We start from the raw sequence: 27,056 nt of genomic DNA on the forward strand, positions 1-27,056 counted from the left end.
ATGAATGAGTCTGTTACTGCAATGTGCACATCTGCATTTTGAAATATTATCCTGTAAGTGTCTTTCAGCTTTTAAGCTCTTTGGGGCACGGATTGTCCTAATTTTTGTGTGTCTCAGAGCACTGAGCATGCTGTTGGCACTACAAAAAAAAAATCACATCTAGATGAATAGTGAAGGTGGGCTTCCAGCAGTGACAGTTAATATCTGTACAACACTTGAAGAGGTAAATTGCCATATATATAATTGCCACACATTTTCGCCTCCTACACTTACCTTCTCAGCCACAACACAAAGAGCTGACAAAATAATGACTCAACAATGTTCCTTTCATTTCTCAATCTTCACCAACAACAAGGAACATACTCCACATCCCCGTTTCAGTTTCCACGGCTTGGTGCATCCCCCTTATTCTGCTCTATGTACCCCCTCTCCTCTCTCTTATGTGGATCAAACTCATATGAAACACGGGTGACCTTAGGATAGTAAAGAGAAAACAATTCATGACCCGGAATAGAGGGGTTGGGGAAAGTCCCCTAATCTTCCTCCTAGGAACAGAAGCAGGATCACTGACCAGCATCCTCACTTGTACAGCCTAATCTAATCCCATTCTGGATCAGTCACCAGTTTCTGACATTTTGTATCAATTAGTTTGGAAGGCAGAAGTAATTTTCAAGGCTGCACAGCACCAGTAAACCTTGCACACAGCTCTGGAGCTTTTGGTGGTTAGGGTGGGACTGAAGTAGCAAGAACTCCTAGTCAACACTGATTCTTCGATCGTAGGAAAACAGACATTGACTAACTTTGGGGATCTTTAAATCTGTGAAGATAAATTGATTCTTGCAGTCTGCAGGGTACTTCGGAGCTTAGTTTAGAGACTTTCCTCCTAATCCACCCCCTCCAAAGAAAGGGGAAAGAAAAAACTGAGGATGTGCTACTGAGTAAAATTGAGCAAATTTGTCCCTGGTTCTTCAAAATCACAGAGGTACTATTCTCTGTATCCACGACACAAACTACAAGGCACTGTAATAGTTCAATCCATCCATTTAAAATCAAAACAGTATTTTCCCATTCTATACCCCCTCAAATCCCATGAATCCAGCTCCATAAGCTGATTGCTTCCTTGTATTGGGCAGAAATTCCCCCTTCCCCTATGGCTCTGGTATTTTGCGCACCATATTATAACATAACTGGCCTTGCACATTGTGAGGGTCTTTTCCTTTTGCTGCAGCTTTTCAGCATTGGCTGCTGTTAGAGTGAACATACTGGACTCAATGGACTGTTCTGTTCCATTAGGATAATTTCTGATTCACTGCGTATCCATTTCTCTAACAGTGAACGGAAATGTCTTCTACTGACTCCTGGGTTTAGCAAGGAAGATAAATTAGTCTTGTTTCCACATAAGAGTGACATGCACAGGGTACTGTGTACCTTTATTTCTGCTCTTCAACCCAAGAGAAGTCAATATAAAACACGAGAAGCTCATCCAGTTGGAAAATATTAATCTTTTCCCGATAGGGGTTAGCTTTTCTATTGCTGGCCACAGCATGTCTGGAAAAACCAAACAACCTCCACCCAACACTCTAGCACAAAGGAGTCTATAGAGAGGAAAGCAGCTTCCATATAGGAAGAGCCCAGGTAGAAGCCACTTTCCCAGACATGTTTGGTTCCAATGAAGCAGCCATACAATCTAAAAGTGGCAGACTCTGGGAAACATGACCAGCAAATTCCCTTCTCAGTGCCATTCGGCTTTCTTCCTCAGGAGCAAAAGGTACCAAAGCATTTCTGAGAAACTGTCTCACTTCCTCTAATGAGAGGAGGAGGCAGACTATAGTCCAGGGTACCAAATTACACAGAGCAAATGAATAAATTCTCTGCAGCATTAGCCCCAGTACTGCTGAAAATGAAGCTAGGGACTCTGCATCATCCACCACCAGGGTGACAGGCTGGTACCCACTGATAACAAAACTTCAGAGGTAACACTATTTGGAGAACCTTCATGTTACGATACTACTAAGCTTCCTGGGCCTAAATCTGAAGATACGTTTGGAGGCATGGGAGGAATAACATCAGTTAGTCTCTAAGGTGCCACAAATACTCCTTTTCTTTTATCAGTTTCCAAAGTGCATGAAAATAAAAAGTAAAAAAACCCCACAAAAGTACAAAATTGGCTGGTGCCATGGTGTCTTATCAGGAATCACACTGTAATCAGATAGGAATTGCTGTATCAAACCATTAGTCCATTCCTCCTACAGTGACCAACACATACCGTTTCAAGAGAAGATAAAACCCTCCATAATGCACACTGCCAATTGGGCAATTCTATACAGGGGGAACACCCCCCCCCTTCCCCATAGTATAAGATTTCATTATCCCGCCTATCAGTACCTTAATTTACATAGTTGCAAAAGTTTTTAACAGTCAAATAATTAACCAGTCCTCTTTTTAAACCCAGCTTGGTAAATTCCCCTGACTGCAACTCTACATTGCATAAGGAAGCAATTCCTTTAGCTAGTTTTAAAAAGACTGCCCACTAATTTCAACAAGTATTCCAGCCAATGTTTAACCAAAAAGAATTTTTATTCCGAGCATGAAATGCTGCAAAAAATTTTCATAAAAGGGCATCGACAGGCCAAAATTAAAAACAAAACAAAACCCATTTAAAAATAAACAAACAAAAACTTCATCTATTCTAGAAGTTATTGCTTCAGATTAAGTGAAAGAACAATGCAAAATCTCACTTTTCACTGTTTAATTTCATTCAGTTTGAAGAACAAAAATTGATTAGTTAGTTTGTAGGGCTGGACTGCCAACACTGCAGAGAAATGGCTATTTGTTAAGAAAATTATTACCAGGGGAATTTTCATGGAAACACTCTCATTGTTCTTCAGTTTTATAGTACAATGATGGATGGATTTTTTTGATTTTTTTTTTTAAACAAAGCCTAAATGTTCAGCTGTGTCTGACATGGCAGTCTCCCTTAAGTAATATATATATATTCTAGACAGTAATCTTTTTGGGTCATTTAGTATGTATTTGTACAGTTCCTAGCACAATGGGGCCCTAACTTGGTTGGTCTCTAGGAACCAGATTTACGAAGGCATTTAGGAACCCTAAACACTCAAATAGGTATCCAGTGAGATTGACTTCAATGGGAGTTAGGCACCTAACCTGTTTAGGCACTTATGCAAATCCAACTAGGCATCTCTCTGCATCTTTAGATGCCTAAATACTTCTGAAAATCTGGCGCTAGGTGCCATCACAGTATAAAATATTAAATAATAATAATATATTAAGAACATAACATAAGAATGGCCCTACTGGGTCTGACCAAGGGTCCATCTAGCCCAGTACCCTGTCTTCTGACAGTGGCCAGTGCCAGGGCCCCAGAGGGAATGAACAGAACAGGTCATCATCAAGTGATCCATCCCCTGTCACCCATTCCCAGCTTCTGGCAAACAGAGGCTAGGGACACCATTCCTGCCAGAAGATGTCTGCACAGCTTCAATGCAGTATCTTTCCTCTAATGTACAGCATCAAAATCTTTCTGTCTATACCACACTTTTCAGTGGCAGCATAGGTAGAATAGCATTTACCTGTTCAATGATATCCCCATTTTCGGCATGAACTTGAGCTATTGCACCTAGATCTCCCAGGCAGCTAAATATCTCATACAGCTGAAACAGAGTGAAAGAGGAAACATTATTCTACTCAACCATTTTCACTTGGTCTGTGCTTGACCTTTAAAAAGTTCCCACGCTGTATCTTTCAACCGAAAACTAGACAGGCCTTCAGGTAAGAACAATAGAAGGTTGGAGAGAAAGAATTTGGTGTCAGCACTACACTGACCTCATTCACAGTCAGAACAAGGGTTGGTGTGTGAACATCCCATGTCGCCCCTTTCAGAATGTCTCTCTGCCATCCACTGAAGCACTCAAAGATTTCGCCAAACCTTTGGAACTTGTATCTACCACCTCTGCAGGTCCTCCCAGCCACATCATCACACCTTTAAAATGGAAGTGCAGTCTGCAAAGACTATGCACCCCAGCAAGCTGCTGACAGCAAACTGAAACACTGCATTTTGGGATTGATAGAAATAGACTCCAAGGGCCATGCCTCTGGATTAAAACCAAGTGTGGCTGCAAGCTGCACTGTAAAATTTAGCAACTTGAATCATGATCATCCTTGCCCTGCTCTGATCACTCAGTACACTGCTTTGTTTCCAGCTACTGTTCTAGCAAAATAAAAGGGACCCAACAATGATTGCACACAAACAAAGCAGTAATGTAGCTCTTACCTCTGTGTTTGACATCTGGTACAAATCCTTGTAGGCCATGTAAACCATGAAGGCATTAACTCCTAGGTGGAGAAGCGGGAAAAAGAAGAAAGAGTAATGATTCTATTCCAGCTCTCTCCCCCTTATACATTCACAAGGCATGTGATAATTACACAGACCCAATGGAATGGGAGCCTTTGGCAGTAGCTAGAGGTAAAGCAGACAGTTTTCTGGTTTTCTTCTTGTTTGTTTATTTTCAGGGCATTCTAATTCTCCATCTACGGCTACACCGGATCCCAAGAGATGTTAGAAAACAAGGGGACAGCAGAAGGCAGTTCTCCAAAACTATACCTGCCACTCATTTTAACCCCTTTAGCACGGTCTAAAAAGGTCTAATAAAGATGGTGGAGGGAGTGTGCTCAAAGCCACAGCGAACCACTGGTCTGGAAGCACATGTGCAGAATGTGCATGAGACAGCAGACTGACGGGTGCATGCACAGCTGACTTTCCCACTGACTAGCTTAAGCATAAATGCTGTTATTGTACCTTCATGTTAGGAAATTCTGTGCCTAAGTCATTTAAGGGCAAGATTTTCAAAAGCATGTGAGTGTCTCAGGCCCTTTGTGAGACCTACTCAAAAAATCCAATGACTGATGTGTTGTAATGATGAATGGACTGTAATCTGAGAATCTCATGGTGCTTTATAAATATAAGTGAAATAACTCTCATAACTTCCCTCCCCACACGAAGTATTATCTCCCTATTTTACAGATGTGAAAAACTGAGAAACAGAGCCCTGCGTAAACTCAGAGTGAATTGGTTGCAAAGGCCTGGACAGAACCCAGGAGTCCCGAATCTCAGTTCTTTAATCACACTTTATGCTCTTTCCTATGCCACACACACAATGGCCCAGATCCTCAAAGCTAATTTTCATTGACTTCAATGAGCACTAGGTGCTTAAACAATTTTGCAGATCTGGGTCTATGTGCTAACTGAGTCACCAGAGCTGTGGGTGATGGGAACATTCCCTGGAAAAAGGAGATTAATGTAAAGAGACTTGAGGAATAAAGGGCAAAGACCAGGAAGCCCCCCATCTCTCCACAAACCTTTTTCTTTGATGAGCATCTGTACTTCCTGTTTGACACTGTCGTTCCAGTGGGTGATGTCCACATGCAGGGAGTAGTCACAGCAGGTCTTCCCATCGGCCCACTCTCGCCATTTCTCATACGCTTCTGTCAGGCTAGCCTCTGGCTCAGGGATCACATGGTCAACTGGATGTGGACAAGAGAGGCTAGCAGAACTGAGGGTGTGAAAGAAGGGCTCTTCCTCCCCACGCTATGTGCCTACCATCCCATTGGCTCCTCATGTGCTCAGCAACCCAGTGACTGCTGGCTTCTCGCTGCATCCTTTACTGGGTCCTTCTCTTAATCTGCCTCAGGTCTCTGCTACCTTAGCGCCTTACTGCCCTCCCACATCCCAACCAGATGAAATCAAAACACCCTGATGGGTCCAAACTGCTCTCCCCAGCTCCCACAGAGCACCAGGGGAAATGAAAACAGCAAGCAGCTCTTCAGAACTTCCCCCTCCATCATTTTCTCAGATACATCCAAAGTGCATTTACCACAACGGAAATGCACTGAGCCTTGGCTTAATAGCCTTTGGCACTGCACCAAGGGCTTTTACAGGCTTCTGCTGAGAAATCAGCTGGAAGCAGTAGGACCCTCCTCTATCCCCACCCCTACTTCCACCCCATTAAAACTTAGTCTCCTGCTAAGATGCAGTCCTAATGCACCTTTTATTGCCACTGACGTAATCTGCTGCCGCAGTCCATTTTACACAACAGATACTGCGACGAAGACCATTATTCCATTGGGAAGGAGAGCAGAAAGAAAACCCAAACTTTTCCAAATTTTTCTTAAATCTTAAGAAGCTATCCAAAGCACAGACAGCTGTGACCGCTGCAGTAAAAGCCCAAGTTATAAACCAGAGCACATCTCTAGCATCCTCGAGGGCACAAATCACCAATTCTGATTCCTTTTTCATTAGCGCTGTTTATTTCTTTGGACTGCATGGGATACTGGGGTATCATTCTGTCCCTGTGCTTGAGTTCATCTGGGCATGCTGCCCTATTTGTGAAGAATATTGTGTTTGTAGTTGTTCTGTTAAGTTGCCCAGAGGCCCTGGCTGTGGGCACTGGAGCTGTGCAAACTTCATGATGTGGATTTGGATTTCAGTATGTTTAAATGACCCTCACCTGAGTTCTGGGTTCAAATGAATTTACCTCCCTGATGTAAGTGAACCTCAATCAAAACAGCATGAAAACAGGAGTAAGTGCTCATTTCACCTACTGTTGGACTGAAATGATAACCCTACCTATGTCTGCTCCAAGCTGGGCCAGGGATCACTCAGAAGATTCATGCACCATGGTGATCTTTCAAAATCACTTGGCTCAGTTGCAAGATGGTAACAAAACTTCAAAGCAGGAAGTTTCACCTGGTTTGGGGTTTCACCTGCAGTGGGGCACCTAAATATTAACATGGCTAATATGTGACACTTAAGAGCAATCAGGATGAGGGCCAACAAAAATAATACTCAGCATTTAGAATGTGTATTATGGGCCAAATTTTGCTCTCAGCTACACAAATGCACGCTCACTGGCGCTGCATACCTGTAACACAGCAGAATTTAACCCCACATTCTTCAAAGCATTGTACTTTCATCAATCCTCTAGGAGAGTTTGAGGTGCAATATGTTAGGTGCTGTGGTTTATTGGTAATCTAGGGCAGAAGTGTTTCTGTGGCACTCAAGTGAGCCTCTTCTGAGCAAGGTAGGGTTGATGCACTAATAAGCCTCACATTTCAATATCCAAAGGCATATTCTGTCCATTGATCAAGGAAATTTATCTTCACAACACTCCCCAATCAATAGATTAAAAAAATTACTACTGCTAAACTCTATCAAACAGTCTGATGACCCTGTCTGCTGGTAGCAAACGCTAGAGTTCAGGCTTGGTTCCACTTTCCATTCTAAACCCCTTTTTAATTGAAGATGTCAGCAAGACAGGCCGAGAGGTGGGATTGCATGGCAGGAGTCAATTCAGTCGTGGAGAGAGAGCGAGAGATGTGTTTCTCCCTCTGTTAGATAGCAGGTTACTATCTGGCTGCATGGGCATGGATGCTGACAATTTGTTGATCTTAGCTGCTCAGGTGGCAAGTTTTCTGTTAGGATCTCCTAGTCCACCTAGATCCTGCTATGGTTCTCCTTCTATTCAACCATTCTTTCCTATTTTCCTTAGGTCTCCCCCATATCTATTGATGCTCCCCATTACCCCTCTTTGACACCAGTCCTTTTCCCTCAGTTCCTCCTAGGGTCTCCTCCAGCTGCCCAGCTCCTTTCCCCTATGCCCACATAGCTCCCACACATTTCTCCCCAAATCCCATTCCAACAGCTGCCTTCTCCTAATTCATCCCTCACCCTTCTTGCTGCATAACAATACCCCCTTTCCATTCTCTCTCTCGCCAAAGCTTCTTCTGCCAAAAAAACAAAACCTCCAAACCCCAACCACAACACACACCTCTTCTCAGGAACCAAGAGAGCCAAGACAGTAAACAAGCTAGTCTTTGGCAAGTATAGGATGCTGAATGTGGCAGGCCCTTTTTAAAGCCTCTGTGGAGTTAACATGAAAGGAACTACCCAATGGACTTACTGATCATGGTGGTTCCCCCAGCCAGGGCTGCTTTCGTTCCCTGGAAGAAGTCATCCACAGCAGTCATCCCCTTGTATGGCATCTGCAAGTGAGTGTGGACATCGATTCCTCCAGGGATCACCATCTTCCCATTGGCTTCTATGGTTTTAACTCCGCCAGGGACGATTAGATTGTCTCCAATTTGCCTGATGAGATAGTAATCAGGATGGTGAGCCACACACATATGAAACTTGACTAGAACGTACTCTACCAATAACCTACCAAAGTAGGGAAAACCCCATATCAGTACAAGACAGCAGTGGACTTGAGACAATCTGAACACAGAAGACAGCAAAAACCTAAATCATGTGAACAAGCTCTGCAGAAACCACCACACAAGGAGTTAATTCAACAGGACCACTTTACTGTATGAGTGACCGGGAAGGGCTAGAAGGGGTGAATGGTTTCAAAATCCCTAAATGCCAGCCCTGCCCCCAGTAAATATTTACCTCCCCACCCCACCCCTTAAGGCTCAAGTCTGAGGCTTACTTCTTACAAAGAATGAGAACTCTTAAGAGCAATGATACAGTTGCTGGGCCAGCCCTGGGTTTGCAGGGTTTTGCCATTCCACTCACATCATAAGGTCCCTAAAGTAAACAAAGGCCTCTCTCACAGACACCGCTGGCTGCAGCTTTTGTGAACTCAAGTGTGGTTTTCAAGCCCAAGTGTGTTCACCATGCTTCAGTGTAATTAGGGAAGATGCCTTCCCACTCAGGGACATTCCCTTTAGGCCCTGTCCTTCTTGGAGAGGAAGGACACCTTTGCTAACTGCAGTACTGCATTGTGGGCAAGCCAGCTAAAATCCCAGTTCACTAAAAATCCCCTCTAAGACCCTGTGCACCTAAAACCCTCCACTGTATATGTACCTAGAACCTAAAACGCCCCTTCACTTCTAATCCCTACAATCCTGGAACTCCGTATCCTAGATCCACATAACATTCCCCTCCCTAAATGCACCCGAAGTATAAAATCCTCCTCCCCACGGCCACAAAAGACGGGCTGGCCTCATCAGGGAACTTTCAATCTCTTTGGTGTATCTGGAAAGGAAGTAAAATAGAACTATATCCCTGCATTTCAGCGTCAGCCAGCCTAGAACACCTCTCGCACACCAGTACTGAATATTCGGTAAACACTACTTCTTTCTATGACTCCTTCATGGCACCAAATCAGTGGTTAATAGGCTGCCTTTATCTTCAGGCTTAAAACAGACATAAAAAAATGACTCTTAAAAATTATTTTCCTTCTGCAGGTTTTAAAAATACATTTCCATCAAGGGAAGGCTGAATATTTTCTTTGTACCACAGGGCAAGGAATGCTTTTTTTGAAAGTGTTTAAGTTCCCTTGCTATGAACTATCCCAGGGCCTGCAATCCACCAAACTGGGATTTAGTCCCATTTCATATACTTTACACATTAGAACAATTTCAGCCTTTAAACAGTGGAGTCATTATTGCACTCCATAACACACCCAGAAGCCAGATGAAAAGCTGAGATCCACAGTTTTGCCTGAAATCTCTGAGAATTTTAAAGACGTAGCTTCTCAAAAGCATATATCCACCCTCTTTAGCTCTAACAAATGGGATCTTGTATAATTAGGGAAAGTGTCGTTCATGTGACATATAATCCTGCTGGATACTGGACAAAACAGAAACTAAAAGATAATATCTAACTGCAGTGGGAACAGGAATTATCTCAGCATACAATGGATACTGTGTCATAACCTATCAGTTTAACTGAATTCTATTCACTGGAGTTATTGTGTGAACATGTCATGAGATTACACACACACACACACACACACACACACACATATACACGCTCCACCGAAAAAGGGGAAGGAATTCAGTGTCCCACCGGATGGGCAAGCAAACTACAGACTCCACCCAACCTGGACTGGCATACAATAGCCCACAGACCCACAACTCCTGCAGTCAAGAGGTAAAAAGACTCCTGCCTCTAACGAAGAGTAGATAAGATAATATGGGAATCCTGTACATACTTTATGAGACCATCCTCCATGTAAATGTCAGCATAGAACGACTGGTCATCATTGACGATTCTGCCTCCTTTAATAAGAAGACGATCACTCTGTGGATGGAGAAATAAAGCAGTCATGAGTGTTAGAAAATATATACTTGTTACTGCAAGGAGCCTTCTTACTGCAATACAGCTGTGCTTAGCAAATATATTATCTTCTATACACCATATGCAGTGTGAATTAGTTTAGATAATAAATTCTGACTGTTTAGTGATGTGCTGAGGTGAAGTAATGCCAAAGACTCGAAAATTCAGGTTGTATTAAGCTATTTCTGTATAAAACAGGTTTAACAGTGGCAAATAGCTTAATGCAACCTGAATTTTCGAGTCTTTGGCATTACTTCACCTAACATATAGGACAGGGGTTAGCAACCTTTCAGAAGTGGTGTGCCGAGTCTTCATTTATTCACTTTAATTTAAGGTTTCACGTGCCAGTAATACATTTTAATGTTTTTTAGAAGATCTCTCTCCCTATAAAAAAGTCTATTATATAACTAAACTATTGTTGTATTGTAAAATAAACAAGGTTTTCAAAATGTTTAAGAAGCTTCATTTAAAATTAAATTAAAATGTTGATCTTATGCTGCTGGCCTGCTCAGCCCGCTGCTGGTCTGGGGTTTCGTTGGCTGAGCGGGGCCTGCGGCCGGGACCGGCAGTGGGCTTAGCGGCTCAGCCCGCTGCCGCTCAGGGGTTCCATCCGCCGGCTCCTGCCAGCTGGGATCCCGGCTGCTGGACCCGCTCAGCCCGCTGCCGGTCTGGGGTCCCAGCCCTGCCCATATAGAATGGGTACCTACCTTCTCCCTGGTTCTGGCCCATTCTCGTCCTCTCTCTCTGCACTGAGCTGAGGGTGGGAGTGCACTGAGCACAGGACTCGGGGTGAAGGAGCAGGCTGGGGGTTGGGGTATAGGGTCTGGCCAGGAGCTAGAATGAGGGAGGGGGCTCAGGGTTGGGGCAGGAGTGCTTACCTGGGCAGCTCCCATTTGGTGGGAGGGGTGCAGGTGGGAATATGGGGGTGGGTGGGTACAGGAGCTCCCGTTTGGTGCTCAGGGTGGGGGAGGGAATGTGGGGGTACAAGAGTCAGGATGTGGGGGGGCTGGGGATGTGGGGGTTGCAAGAGTCAGGGCAGAGGGCTGAGGGCCTGTGAGGCGGGTGCAGGTGTCAGGGCATGGGGTGTGGGGGGCCTGTGTATGTGTGGGGGTGCCAGAGTCAGGGCTGGGCTTATGGGGGGCTGAAGGAGTCAAGCAGAGGGCTGGGTGTGTGTGAGAGGGGCTCAGGGCTGGGGCCTAGGGGGTGTGCGGGGCTGCAGGGCTCAGGCCTCCTGCTTCTCTGCCTCCACCTGGAGCAGCAAGCACACTGATCCCACCCTCGCAAGGGCCATCAGCTGATCTGCCAGCAGGGAAGACAGAGAGGAGGAGGGGCAGCAACCCAGCACACTGCGGGAAGAGGCAGGGGAGCCAGCAGGACCAAGCTTCTGCCCCTTGCCCCCTGTTCCCACGGGAGGGGGCTGGGGGCAGAGAAGAGTGGGCCGGGCCGGATTTTTAATGGCACGCTGCTGCTGCCCCAGAAGGCAGCAGCGTGCCATTAAAAATGGGCTCGCGTGCTGTCTTTGGCACACGTGCCATAGGTTGCCGACCCCTGATATAGGACATAACAGATGAGTTACACAAAGCACAGGTGTTTTTTCAATAGTTGAGAAAGAACTCAATGCTTCCTAAACATAGTATGCAAATGATAAATATGCCTATACTGTCCATACCACATACCAATATCTAATGTGAATTCAGCAGTAGTGATGAAGTATTGGCCTGATCTAATGCCCAACAAAAATCAATGGGCGTCTTTCCACTGAATTCACTGGGCTTTAGATCAGGCTCTGTGTCAGTAATTGGCATAAAGTTATAAGAAACACATTCCCATTTCTTTGGATATTTGTATATTATTAGACAAAGATTAGAAAGTTACCAAGATTGTGAAATAAACCCCAAAGCTCAAGGATGAAAGATTTCTCTCTCTAGCATAATCAAGCTCACTTTTTTGTCCTTAAGAGTGATATTTTGCACAAGGGGAAAAAATCACCCTTCCAAAAAGTCATACTTTTCTCTAGTTTTTCTTTTTAATATATAAATAAAATTCAGGACTAGTGAAAAGTACAAGATAAGGTAAAGGTAAAAGCTCTAGATGCAGAAGTTCTGCACTATTTACAGTACCTCTATGGGTAGCTCAAGTCTCCATAACCCATTCAGTCCTGGGTTTCTATTAACCCTTCAAGACTGCCAAGAAGCTCCAGCTGTGCTGGTGGTTTTTGTGATGTGAATATGTGTGTCCAGTGGAAATGGGAGTGGGGTCCACCACACCCATTTTATATTCCATATAAGTAGAGTGACCAGACGTCCCGTTTTTAAAGGGACAGTCCCGTATTTAAGCCCTCCTGCTTTTTCTTTAAAATGGGCAAATTGTTCCGTATTTTCTGTCTCTCCCTCCCTCCCCCCAGATAAGGTTGTGGTTGATCCTTATCTCAAATGTCAGAGGTCACCCAGAGTATTAGCTTTTGAGGTTCATGGTCTTGAGAACTACTTGCCCTTCCTGTACGACCCATTAATATTTTGTTTTTTCAACGGTTTTCCCCTTACTACTGTTGTGGACATGCTTCCCCAGAAGAAAAAAACTAACGCTACCAAGCCAAAAGCGACCCTTGTGTAATGTCAGGTCACATGAGCTTGTGTTGCCAGCACGGATAGTATCCTTTCAGGTGCAGATGGAAGTGGAAATGTAGGCCACCAGCTATACAAGCCCCCCTCCCCAGATTTCTGCCAAGGTTCACACCAGAATGTGGCCAGCAGCAGCCTTTCTGCACTGTGCGGGAGGGAAGGGTGGGGGAAAGGGATGACCTGGCCCTTGTCTTTGCAGAGCTCATCTCTTCTCTCCCGCCCCCATGTGTCTGGAAGCAGCTTATCCCTTCTTGCTCGCACAGTGTCGAAAGGCAGCTAACACCTCCAGGCTGCTACTGGCCATAACCCAGCTGCCTCCGGTTACAGCGCAGGCAGGAAAGGGTTAAGCCCTACGGATGATTGTGCACCAGGGCCCAGGGAATCTGACTGCAGGGGCTTTGTGGAACCTGGCCAAAGAGGTGGCTCAGCATGGTAGGGTGCCTAGGGGACGGAGCAACCCCGCGCTCCCTGGGGGTAAGACCCGAGGGGGGAGGTGAAGAGGGTGCTAAGCCCCTGTCCCGGGGGCTGCTGTGGAGCCTGCAGGTTCAGGGCGGGAACAGGCTGGAAATCACTTCCCCCCACTCTTGCCCCCAGAGCTTAGCTGACAGTTGAGTCTAACCAGCCCAGCTCCAGGGACAATCAACATGGACAACTTCTAACGGTCTTTTCTGGGGATGCCATACAAGATTTAGTCTTCTCAAAAGAAGATACATGGGATCTAAGCAGTCCCCTTCAATCATCAGATTTTTTTTAAAAACTAATCTCCGACCCTGGCAATGTTCTTATCTGCCCCATCACTTTTCAAAACCCATCCCTCCTTTACTGTACTCTCAACCACTCAGTACCAACAGCAGCATCTTCCTCTATTTCCACTGGTAGGAAAGTAGCATTTTAGTATCAGACCCCCCCCAGCCAACACTGACTGAAGGTTCCATCCGCACTCACCAGCCAATGTCATTCTCAACTCTCGCTCACAGCCCTTCCTTCTACAGCAAGTTCAGAGTGTCCCCCCTATATCTCCCCACCCCTATCCTCTTCTTCAGTTAGTGAACTCTGGAAAGATCACCTTGCAACTGGCAACCTAGCGTAAAATGAGAGAAATATCCTCCTGGGGGCCTCTTCTGCATGCAACAGCCAAATCACCTGAGAGCTGCTTGTTTGTACATTCTCAATCACATGCAAACAAGACAAAGAAACAGGGTGGGGAAGGGGTTTTAATGAACAACGCTCGGAACTCTGACTGCACCTTGGCTCTGGGTCCTGGAGAGAAAAATCTTGGAAATTAGTCAAGGTTTTACCTTGCAAAGGCTCTCCATTATTGTATTGCCTAAATCCTTGATTACCAGCAGCTGAAATAGCCTCACCCCTCTCTGCACCCTAAATATGTGGCATTAAAATAGGCCTTGAACTCACATCCCACATGGAAAGTCAAACAGACACAGACTGAAGGTGTACCAGCCCCCCGCACCAAAATGGCCTTGCAGCGAGAGGCCTTGCAGCTTCCCCTGCTCCCTTTCATGATTGACTTAAAGTTCAGACAGCAGAACTAGGCATTTTAAAAGGTTCACCTGCTAGAAAAAGTATTTGGGAACTGGGGTGTGTCCACCGGTTATATATCTAGCTGTACAGGTTAGCCCAAGGGGAGTGTCTAAAGGGGCTAAACAAAAGATGGAAATGCAGCAGTACTGAGAGGGCAAGTGACCGACTATGTTACCTCTCTTCAAAAGCAGCAGGAGGTTAAGGCAGTGGTTACAGCACTGGGATGGAGTCAGGAGACCGGCTGTTACTGACTCTCTCTGCAACCTTGAGAAAGTCACAACCTGACTTGGTGTGTCAGTATCTTTATCTGTATAGTAAGGATATTAAAGCTTCCCTCACCTCTGCAAACACTTAGAGATCTCTGGATACACCAACTAAATATTTAGTAACCGACACTGATTTTGGTGAATAGCGTCAGGAAAGCCCAACATGGAGATTACTACTGTTATTATAAACATACATTAACCAAATGTTTATTTCCCATCTCTGCTGAGTCCCGAGTTCCGTGCTGCTGCTCTGCTTATATTGCATTCTGTACAGTCCTAGCAGTTAGTGACTGAGTGTAGTAACTAGTGGGAAAGCAGAACTTCAACCTGATCTAATGGGTTCAGAATTTATACTAAATGTAGAAAAAATGAATGTCTGTCCCTAGGGGCCGCAAGGCTCTGGCAGACACTGACATGGCAAGGAAATTCCCACCAAAAGCTCTGCCTCCTACACTTCAGTCCCCACCAGCTTGTGCCTAGGGATGCACACAATGCAGTGGAAGAGCACACACCAACACACATCCCTGGTACCTTTAGACAGGGAGTTCGGGAAGCCCCAGATACTGCTCAGAATTGCTTGGCTAGAAGTTCAGAGAATCTGGAATAACTGAAGTTATTAAAGAAATAAAATAGTTGTAAAAATTACCTATTTTAATTGCCAAAAAACCAAGCAAAAATAAACCAATCAACTGGAAAAAAAAAATCTGGTCTCCTTCCTCCTGACCCCTCCAGGACAGTTCTCCCCTACTTGCATACACTAGCAGCTTGTCTACACGAACAAGCTAGGGTTGCCAGTTTTGGTTGGACATATTTCTGGAGATTTCATCACATGACAGTCTTTAATTAAAGAAAATTAATCTTTAATTTCTGGAGATTCCAGGACAATCCTGGAGGGTTGACAACCCTTCAGCAAGCTGGGGTGTGAATCTATCCCGTATTAGCCTGTCGTGGACTAACTGTCCATGGGCACCTTCCTGATGCGTGCTAACAGTTTGTTAAAGCACTCTGATCTAGTCCTCTGAAAACAGGACTAGCTCAAAGTGCTCTAACAAACTGTAAACACATGTCAGCACGGTACACACAGAGGGTTAGACCATGGCAGGCTAGTAGAGGGCAGATTCACACCCTTGCCACAAACTAGTCATTTATGTAGATAAGCCCTATGGTTTCTCTCCCTTCACTACCTGTTATGGCCTGTTCCTTTCTTTTAAATGTTCCAAATCTATTCTAGATTGCAGGAACGTTCTTTCTTTACCTGCTTGCCAAGCACACCCATGTACCTACCCAATCAGCAGTGAGCTGTAGCTCACGAAAGCTTATGCTCTAATAAATTTGTTAGGCTCTAAGGTGCCACAAGTACTCCTTTTCTTTCAGCGAATGCTAGTGACTGTTTATACCCTGTCTGAAGCTGAATTTCCTATGAATTTCTCCTGTCCTTGCTAAATGACAGGACAAAATAAAATACTGATTGATCAGCATGTCTCTTCCAGATGCCACCACTTAATACATACACATCACGGTGCTGCTAAGATTTGTTGCAGCTGAGAGTATCACAGCTGTGGTCCTGAACCTGCAGAGTTTTACTTGGACAAAACTCCCATTAAAGCAGAGAGTGGGAGTTTTGCCTGACTCTGATCCACAGGATCAAATCCCGCCCTAAGTGCTGTGACTTGGATGTGAGCACACACAAAGCCTGAGCCCCAGTGAAGTCAATGGGAGTTTTTTGACTGGCTTGTATGGGTTTTGGACCAGTCCCATGAATGGAGAGTGTGCTGAGTGAGGAGAGCACAAGCCTGTGTATTGAACACACATGCTGACCATTGTTCAGATTTGGTAGGGTTTTCTGAAGGATACCGAACCCCCATTTCAACAGCTGCTGTGGGCAAGAAGCTACTCTGTGCTCAGCACAGTATGCCTGGTAGCTCCTCCCTACTGGAGCTGCATAATGTCACTAATATAGGTTAAAAAAAAACTACAGCATGATATGGACCAGCCTTCTCAGGCCTGCAAACCAAATGCAACTTCCATAGTCATCCTAAGGAAACCTCAGCTGTGGGTGGCAGCCAGCTGAACTGATTACAGGCAAGTGAGGAGGGAAGCAAAACACCAGGGCCCAAGGATAATACATTTTGAATCCAGATCCAAACTTTACCAGCATTTTTTCACTATTTGAAAAAATATTAAGTGGTCCCCCTCCGCTATAGGCAGTTCTCTGATGAACTCTCTTCCCTCTTCTATCCCCCATATCCATGCTCAGTTTTGGTGCTTGAGAGACAGGCGGCTATGGAAGAGCAGAGGATTATAATTAAGGCCCTTCATTTCTGGTTTTTACTGAAAAAAATTCCAGGTTTTACAAAAGCTATTATTTGGTTTTAACCAACTTTCATCCCAATTTTGGACCACTCAAGTACATGAAAATCCTGATTATGTAAAGAAAATCCAATTCATTATATCAGGCAGACGAGTTTATATCAATGATAAATCAGTCTAAGTGTAAATGCGAAGCTGCCTACTAAAGGAAGAGAATGTCATGGAAGATACTGACATGCATACACATGCAGGTGTATATGTATACATACTGTTAAGACTCAGTTCGTGAAATAAAGCACAGCATCAAACTGCTTTTACTTTCCAGACTCTTAAAATTCTCTATTTGTTGCTTTTTCTTCTGTCCTCCAATATTAGAAAAATGGTTAAGTTAATTTTTTGCACAAATTTTCACTTGATTATTTTTGTAACAAGCACCAATACATTTCCAGGAAATTTTAAATAAAATAAAAACCAAAAATAAAGAGCCCCAGTAATAATGCAGGGTAAGAAGATGGAGATTAGGTAAGTACATAGCTGCTTAGAAAGAGCTCAAGGGCATCGAGGAATCACCTGTTCTCTATCATTAGCAAGAGGAGGAAAAATCCTTCAACCAAATCCGAAAGGTGGCCAAGCTACAGTCCCCAGAGACAAGGGATCTGGACTTTGGAATGTGTCAGTGGGAAATTCAAAATTGCAGGCAATTGTTCATCATCTATTTGTGGAGGCAGCCCGTTCCAAAGCTGACCTTATACTTTCAAGCTGGCAGCCAGCGTTGGGGATTGTGGCTTTAGGCACATAACCACCAAATTATGCAACATTCTAATTCAGCCCAGCCAGGGTGTGTTTTGAGGGGCTGTGTGCCTGAGCTGTTCTTCAGTTTACACCATGTTTACAGGCATCTGTACAAGATGCAGGGGGATGGTCCCTTTGAGTTAGCAGGTGAAAGGCCAGACTACTTTGCCTTTCGGTTCTAAGCACTTGGAAAGACTTTGCATTTTACATAAAATAAGCCAAACGCCGATGAATTGCTCAACAGGCACAGGCAGAATCTAGGGCTTTCCCTGCTTCTAATGGTTTGGGCTGAAACAATGATTTCCAGGTCTTCCTAGATATTCAATGGCATTAAATACATTCAGCTCATTTTGTTTTGCTGTGTTCGCTCTCTCATTGCCTGTAGTGCTCAAGCTGTGGTCTGAGACCCAGACTGCGAGGCAGGGACCCTGGAGTTTGAATCCAGGCTCTGACACTGGCTCCCTGTGTGGCCTTGGGCAACCTGCTTAACATCACTATGCCTCGCATCTGCACCCTGAGAAATTACAGACTAGGGCCCAAGGGTAATACATTTTGAATCCAGATCCAAACTTTACCAGCATTCAAAGACTGTTTGGATTAGAGGTTTTGAATCATGCTTATCTCTACTTATTTGCCTGTCTAACCAGAGTGTTGTGACGAGGCATTAGTGTTAAGCTCCATATATACATGTACATGTATCAGTGTACCAGCCCAAGCTGCGGTTACTTTGACTTTACTGGAATACATGCCTAATTTTCACCCTCCTCTTCCTTTTTCCTTGAGCTCATCAGATTTCCTTAGCTGTCTGCTTTATCCACACATTCCTTATAGCTAGTCACCTCGATGCTAGCTATGCTAGACAATATCATTAGGCTGTAGGATGCAGCTACTGCTGTTGCCAAGCCCAGAGAAAAAAAATCATCAAATGCTTCTGATCTTGAGGACTTTTTGGTCATCACCTTTCCTCCCCCACATAGTGAATGCAAACACAGGTTAACAGCACACACTCCATTATAAGCAGAGCAGGCCTGGCAGCACCTCATCATACAGAGCTCATGTACAGCAGGTCTTGCAGACTGAAGCCTCTTTAGAATGGATTCTTTAAAAAAAATAAAAATATATTTGACACCACCTGCCCAATGGCACCTTAAATAAATAAGGCATCAATGTTTTATGGGGACAATGACGGTCTGGTCGGGTGATACGTTGCCTAGTGCACTCATCCTATACTGCTGGGTATCAGAGAGAAAATAAGAGAAAGAAGCGAGTGAGACACAACTGAAAAGAGAGAAACCACAACTGGAGAAGTCTTAGGGCAGACAGAAATGGGACACCCCAACAGAGACAGTCGGATCAGTCACAGACACTAAGGGCCAAGTTCTCAAAAGTGCTCCACCCCCAGCAGCACTCACTGTGACACTAAGAGCCAGATTTCCCAGAGAGCTCAGTGGCCAAGGTGCTGAGCTCTCTTTTGAAAGCGTGTCTCCAACTGCGAGTGTTGAGCTCTTGGGACAATCTGACTGTAAGTGCTGTCTCCTGAAAGGCAAGAGGAACATTGGAACAAGGCCAGAGAAGGGGATAAGTCAATGGGTCTACCAAAGAGGTCAGAGGAGATGTGACTCTGTAATGTATGACAGCATTTACACAGCATTGTAATAAATGCAGGTGACAATTTAGAAGAGTCAGCATCAGACACAGTCCCTGTTCCAGAGAACTTGCAGTTGCTAACCTGCTCTGATAATAAGTCTATTACATGAACTTCATAGTCTTAAGTGTATGGTTGCTCTTCTCTCATCCATACCCTTAAAACCAACAATAAAAAATAAAAATAAATACCTCACATGCTGATTAGGGGCATCATCCTAATGAGTCCCCCTCCAGAGGAGAATTTATCATTTAAAACTAACAGATCTGGTCAGTAACAAGACTCAGTTTTGTGGCAAGTAACTTATCAGAGTTTATCCTGTCCAGCTAAAAGGGACTCTGTCCAGATCCTCTGGGGCCAAAGTTTGATCTATATTTAGAATTTGATGGGGAAATATAAATGTCAATTCCCCTGCTAAGAATCTGAATAAAAGCTTCGTGGCCACCATTTGTGTGTGAAATACAAAAATACCATCCCCACCCTGTTACTCCTGCAGCACCAATTCACTAACAACACACGATTAACTGCTCCAGAGCCCATTGACAATGCTCCCAGTGATTTCAGGAGCAGAGTCACTTGTTCTCTTACTCTGAGCAGGTAGTTTATCACTGCAGCACAAATATGCTACATGAACTGATGTGCTTTTTAGACACATTCATCTCAGCAACATTCAAGACGCTGGGAGGTGGAGGGAAGAATCAGCGTTTTCAGAATTGAAGAAGTATGTCCGTTATGGGAAAGGGAGCAGAGTGTTTACTTCTTAGCTTCAGACAGAAGACAGTAAACAAAAAATAAGAACTAAAAAAACTATCTGACAGCATCATTCTCTTGAGCTATTTGGGCTCCAGTTTTGAACATTTGTTACCGTAAAAAAAAAAAAAAAGGAATCCCTACAAAATACAATAACATTAATGGAAACATTTGGCATTATTTGCCAAGAAAGGCAAAAGAAAGGAAACAAAGGTTAAGTGGAAAAAAGGAATTAGAATTTTAAAACTCAGATTTGCAACCTAAGGGTCAGTCCTGTTAACGTTTGCTACCAAACCTACCAAATGTTCACTAATCAGGACCTGGGCTAACGACACAGGAAAGGACATTATTTTAAAAAATCCCAAACATGTGTCCCAATCCTGAAATCACATCCACACAGGTAGACCTATGCGGAACCCCACTGACTTCAAGAGGACTTCATTGCAAGGACATAAGGATAAACCTGCCAAGAGCAGATTGCAGGACTGGATCTGCGATTTTTATCTTAACCACATCCTTATAAATTTAATCTGACTTGTTTTCTCAGCAGGCCCCTGGGATTCATTCCTTCTAGAAAGGGGAGGGACAGTCAATCAGTGACAGCTGAAGACAAGGCAGCTGAGGTGGAAGAAAAATGATTCTACATGCCTTACTCCACTGACTTGAAAATATAAAGAGAGACAAATGACTGTTACTCAAATAAGGAGACGAAAACACTTAAACCATTAAGGGAGGATTTTATTACAATTACTGGATAAAATGATGACATAATCTGGGGAACTCTACATATTTTTTTATTTAAATGGCCATTTTGTTGCAGCTGTGAAGGGCTGCTCATTGCTAATAACTGCTAATGACCCTAATGTCTTTATTTGTATATTATAGAAATTTGTATATTATATTTGTATAGCTTATTATATTATAAGCTAGAGGATGAATGAAGCCTCAATTAAAAGGATATAGCTTTATCTGGGGTTCATCCTGGGCATTGGTGCCAGACACGCTCCCCATATGAATGAGAAAGAGGAAGATCTGCATTAGCTCCTATCCATTAGTTTCAAGAAAAAAATGACCTCATGTCTATGGGCTCTGGAATCTGTTTAGGAGGTGTCCAGATGTAAGGGGACTTGGGGGGAACGGACTGAAACACTTTTGAGGAAATGGGCCTGAGTAATGGCCGGGCTTCTAAAGCATGTTCACTCAGAGCAGCCTCAGATTACAATAAAGACACTGTTCACCCTGCCAAAGCTCATTTGTGCTTTTCCACACCCACCGAGTCTCCTTGCCAGCCAGCGTCAGGCTGCTACATTAGCCATTGTTGGCCAAGGGACATTTATCTGCAACGTGCAGAGAACTGTGGAGAGAGTATGGTCATAGGGTTACATGGAGGAGACCAAGAGTCTGGATTCCTGGGCTCTCTTTCAGGCTCTGCTAGACTTGCCACGTAACCTGGGACAAAAATGCACTTCTCTGCTCTGTAACCTCAGTTTAGTACCCTGTGAAATGGGGATATGGCTAGATCTGTGGAGAGGTGTTGAGAGACTTGCTATTTGTAAGGCACCATTAGATCCTCAGATGGTACGGGCTCTGCAGGTCATGTTGTCAGCCCTCTCGTCACAGATACAACTCTTAGCTGTTGCACATCTCGCTACCTCATTGCGGGCACAAGTATGTGGCCTAATTTTCAGGAGTTGCTGCACACTCATACATCCCAAAGAAAGTCAGCGACAGAATCTCTGAAAACCAATCCTATAACAAGCTTTGCGCAATCAGTTCCAAGTGCATTTCTTTTGCAGGCACAGACTATGTGCCGAAACCCTAGTTGAATCTAAGCTTGGCTCAAAGTTTCCTCCTAGTGCAACTTTGCCAAAATCCTTGGTGAGACAGCAGACATCTCACTCCTCAACTCCTTTATCCTTTTCCTGCATTCTTGACATTAGCATTTTTGATTGAGGGAATACATTTTTTTTAAATAGTTACATTCTATCATGTCCATACTCAGCTCACATCCCAAAATATTGGGTATGATCGTAATGCTTCACAGCATGATGCTTCACAGCATGACCAGAGGCAGCAATTCCAGAAAGGCACGCAACCTCTAGGCAGGGGCAGCGGCGCTCACCCTGTTTACAAGACACAAAAGCATAGGTAAGCATTCCATGGAAGCAGATGTGTGGCTTTAAATTCTCCTCTCATTAAAGGAACAAATGGTCTTGCACCAGTGGTTTGATGTCCCCCTCTCATAGGCGTAAGTCCCAATTTTGTCCCCTCCTACCTATACAAGAGCCCAGTGGGTGCCATGATTTGGAATTGTAGGGGTGGTAAATATCTATCTACCTCTATCTACCTATTTTCTATGGGTCATGGGTGGTGTAGGTTTCAGAGTAGCAGCCATGTTAGTCTGTATCCGCAAAAAGAAAAGGAGGACTTGTGGCACCTTAGAGACTAACAAATTTATTTGAGCATAAGCTTTCATGAGCTACAGCTCACTTCATCGTAGCAGCTGGGGGTCTGCAGAGAGCTGGCTGGTCACATGGTGGTGGCCCTTCTGCTTGTTTCCACCTGCTAAATCACAGTAAAGAGGCTAAACACAGGTTTTCCACATAAGCAATTGCTGTAGTTGCCATAAAAGGTGTTAACGCAATCATGAGTGGGGGGCGGAGGATGAGTGGTACCTGCAGTTGTGAATGGAACAGGACTGGCCACAAGACAAGCTATCTAGTACAACATGGTCCATAGTATGAAAAAGTTTGAGAACCCCAATCTATGCTATCTGGAGAGGAGGATGGATCTAGCCGTCAAAGCACAAGACTGAGAATCATAACATCTGGATTCTATCCATTGCTCTGCCAAATACTTACTGCATGATTTCAGGCGAGTCACTTCACTTCTCTGGGCCTCAGTTTCTCATTATGCAAAATGGGGATAATCATGCTTATCTACCTCCTAATGGGAAGAGGAGTGAATTATCTTTCTTATATCTAAAGATAAATTTGGGGGAAGGAGGTGACCAGGAGCATCTCTGCTCATAGAAATTGAGGGGCTGAAATGACTTTCTCCTGACCTGGGGTCCAAGAATTATTACTGACGTGAACTATTAGTTCCTCATGGCAGGGATCATGTCATTTATTGATTTCTAAAGTGCCCTCAACTTCTATGGCATTGTATAAGCAGCAGCACTTACAGTCCTGAAGAAGGAAGTAATATTTCTGGATGAGCCAAGAATTATCTGATGAACCTCTCCAGCTGCTCAATGTTTGTCCCCACATCCTATAAAACAGACTCTCTGGGCACAACCAAATCAACTGCCCCAGGTCTCCCTCTGGTCCCCCTTCAGAGTTCATCACACTTTAGCCATCTCTAACCTCTCTACAATCCTTTACTATGCTGTCCTTCCAGCCCATGCTGACATGTACTGTATACACACACACTTCACTAACCATCTACCACTCAAATGCTTGGCTCCTCCATTGCACTGGATTCCTTGCCTATCACCAGTAGCCCTTGGAAATAGATTCACGAGGAAAACTCCGGGCCTCCTAGAAACAGTCGCTAACAATAACAAGATGGTCAATCCAAGAGACAGTTTATGCTGCAATTTTGCTGTTTGACATGGGGGAGGAACCAAAGGGCTGAGGAAGAACACGGAGTCCCACAACTAGATCCCTTTGATTTCCAAATGCTTGTAATTCCGAAGCACTGTATATCCTCTAAATCCCAACACATCCTTCTGGAAAAAACCCACTAAACCAAATTTCCTCCTGCCAATTGCTAGTGGCTCATGAGGGAACAGCTGAAGCCACTGCTCTCTTGAGAGTGAGAGATACAGTGTTATGCCCATTATTCTCTCTCTCAACAGACCACATTTCTCATGCGCAAGGCTTCAAGTGAGCTACCTTGGAGCACTGACCAAGAGCTGCCTTTGCCTTCACAGCCACAGCATTCATGTGATCTTAACTGTGATGCAAGAAGGTACTTTGAGATACTTCATTTCCAAATGGTGTTATACACCTCCAAATTCTATTCTGATAAGATGTATAGCTCCACTGGTGACCACTTACCCATAGATGCTGCTATGCGCCCTGGTGGGGACAAAACAGATGCTGGGATGAGACAAATTTGGACTCTTAAAAAAAAAAAAAAAAAGGAACTTGTAAAGTGATTGAAAGATGATATGCAGGGCCACAGCCCTCAACAGCTAACAGAATGACTGAACAGGCTCATTTCTCCCTGGGAACAGAAGCAGTTGAAAGTGGAACTACCAACCAGAGATACAAAATATGCCTACATTCATTCCTTCATTGCTTCCTCTGGAGCTCAAGGAATTTTCCTTGGTACAAGGGCCATCTGAAATCAAGAACTTCAGAAATAGTGCCTCACTCCCCTCCACCCCAATTAAAGCTGGGGCTGGCTTTCAAGAGCGGGCAAAAAAGCAGAGTCCTGGAGAGCAAAAATACTGCAGTAATTATAGAGCTTTAAAAGTGGCCAAGAGGGTTACTAGGAAAAGAAAGTCAAATGGTGCACTCACAATTGACCATAGCCTTTAAAGCTTCAGTAGTTTGATGTCAGGATTTAGTGGAGGGAAAAATGTAGCACTGTGAGATTTATTAATAATGAGTGAGACCCTGCTCTCAGTAGCAAAAATTCCTATTGAATTCAGGAGGAGCAGGCCCATCATTTGTAAAGTACTTTGAGATCCTCATATAAAAGGTTGCAGAAAAGAGCAAAGGGTTGTTTTAAAATAAAGACAAATTCCCTTTGTGCCACTTTTTTTAATCTCATTCAGTCAGGATTTTGTTTGCATTTGGATGTTGAAGAAAATATTTTAGCTCTCAAATGGAATTCTCCTCTTTCATCTTACAGCCAGAATCACTCCCAGGAGGAAAGCAGAGTTATACACAATTCAGGAGGAAAACAAAACATCAACTAGGTAGCCAGCTGTGGAGCCCAGGATCACCTTCACAGGAAGAACATCCACACAGCCTCTCATTTTCCTGTAGTCCAGAAACAAATGAACCCACAACAGAGATAGAGGCTGTGTCCCAAAAAGGAAGTAGCAGGACAGATCAGAACATGAAAAATCCCATAGAAAGCCCGGCATCTGGAAGTGTTGACAGGACTCCCCTGCAGCAGGCTTCCTGTGGCTTCTGAGAAAACATGTCGGTCCAAGCCTCTTTCTCTTTCCTGAGAAGTGGCATGATGAAGGCACTCTGAGAGTAGGTGTGGTCACCCTGTGCTACTGCACAGCGCTTCAGACAGTGAAAGTGCTGCACCTGATGCAGCAGATAAAGGAGCAGTATAGCGAGTAATTTAGTTGATAATGTTTTACATTTAGATAATACCTTGTAGTCTATGGATGAAGAAAAGCCACTGTGACTGTAAAACACACTCTGTTGTTTAAACCTTGCCCGTCTAATATACAGAACCCTTAACTGCATTGATCTTTAAAACCATTTGAAGACAATAAGAATTGGATTACGTACAAAGACATTTACACACACACACCAAAAGTGTTTTAATACATTAAATAATCTAAATTATTCTGTAACACTCAGGAATCATAGCAGTATAGACTACGAGTATCAAACAGACACCATCTCTATATTAAGTCTCCATATCATTATCTCCTGCAGCCCTAGACAGATTTCATAATAGACGACATTTAAAATTATAGAAAGGCTTAATGTGATGAGAGTCTGTCCCTGTGTTTAGAACTGTACCCTTCAGTGAAACTGCTTTGGAGACTATAACACCTTAGTGAAATTGTTGGGTTTCTCCCAGTGAAATTTACAAGCTTGCTCCTTTGAGAGGCTCAAAGGTACTAAAATGTGCTTGCTCACACACCATAGATGTCATTAAAATTTATATACGGACACAAAAATAGATAAAGAAGATGTTTTAAATCCAAGGATCTCTCAGGTAGGCTAACAAAACAAAAGGCTCTGATCAATAAAATGTTCTGAAACAGTGTAATTTATGAACAAATAAAAAGGTAGTTTAAGAATTAATTATCATTTAAACAAGTATATTTAAAGGCCAGGCATCTGCAAAGACTTTTTTTCATCTGCTTATGCTTCCTTTGTCTGCCTTACAAAGATGGAGTAACCTCCCATTTCCCCAATACACCCCCCATACCACAAAGGTTTAATTAAATTCACTGGAGACAAAGCACAGCTGCACTCCTTGCATGCATTTAAACCAGCAACAATAAACCCCAGCCAAGGCCTACTAGAGACCAAGAGAGTACCCTTACCACAATGCATTTCATTGCATAGACAATAAATCAGGGTAGGATATTTAACCACTGGAAAGGCACTGGCAGGGCACAGCAAGAGGGATGCAGCTACTGGGTCTGATGATTACATTTCATTGCATTTTTCCTCCCACCCTGCCCATCTGACACCTACCCCATCTCCCCCAACACAAAAGATTTGTAGTGCATCTGTTTAGTTGCAAAGGAGGGGGGAAATTGCTGCTTTTATTCTTGATCAGTTTGGCGATGTTCCTTATTTTTAAATCATGACTTTCGCTTCTGCAGATGAATCAGTTCCTATTTTCACCTCATTTGCACCAGCAAAGCACATGACGCACCCATATATGCAGTAATGAAAAGAAACTGCAAAAGAGCAAGATAGAAAATCCTGTCTCTGCTCAAGATAAGGAGTGACATAATCACAAAATAGCGATCAAGTTGTTTCCTCACTTAAAAATCCAGCCCGATCTCTGAAGTGAAAGGTCAATCCCCCCCCCCCCCTTCTGTTCCCCTCGTCCAAAAAGACAGCGGCTGTCCAAAGAGGAAGGAAAACACTGCAAAAGCCTCTTGCTGTTATGCAGTGGGTGGGTGAGGAGGGGGACATACACATGTTCCATTAAACTGAACGTCAGTTAATCCACCGCACACAGATGCACAACCAGGCACAAACACACAATCCCTTTTGCTAATCACAGGGGAGTCGACTGCAACACAGTTTGCAAAGCGACCATCGGTTTAT

At 43.9% G+C, this 27,056-nt stretch overlaps 1 protein-coding gene across 2 annotated transcripts in view; it reads right to left on the reverse strand.

Annotated features, from left to right (window-relative positions):
- The window catches only part of DPYSL3 (dihydropyrimidinase like 3), a 72,192-nt gene that overhangs the window by 14,931 nt on the left and 30,205 nt on the right, over positions 1–27,056 (reverse strand). For both annotated transcript variants that reach the window (XM_073355756.1, XM_073355757.1), the window contains exons 2-6: positions 10,017–10,105; positions 7,980–8,164; positions 5,380–5,544; positions 4,295–4,356; positions 3,594–3,674 (exon numbers count right to left, since the gene is read on the reverse strand). In XM_073355756.1, coding sequence (XP_073211857.1) covers positions 3,594–3,674; positions 4,295–4,356; positions 5,380–5,544; positions 7,980–8,164; positions 10,017–10,105 — 582 coding nt within the window. The remainder of the gene's footprint in view (positions 1–3,593; positions 3,675–4,294; positions 4,357–5,379; positions 5,545–7,979; positions 8,165–10,016; positions 10,106–27,056) is intronic.

The sequence above is a fragment of the Lepidochelys kempii genome, chromosome 8, assembly GCF_965140265.1.
Source record: "Lepidochelys kempii isolate rLepKem1 chromosome 8, rLepKem1.hap2, whole genome shotgun sequence".
Classification (NCBI taxonomy): Eukaryota; Metazoa; Chordata; order Testudines; family Cheloniidae; genus Lepidochelys; species Lepidochelys kempii.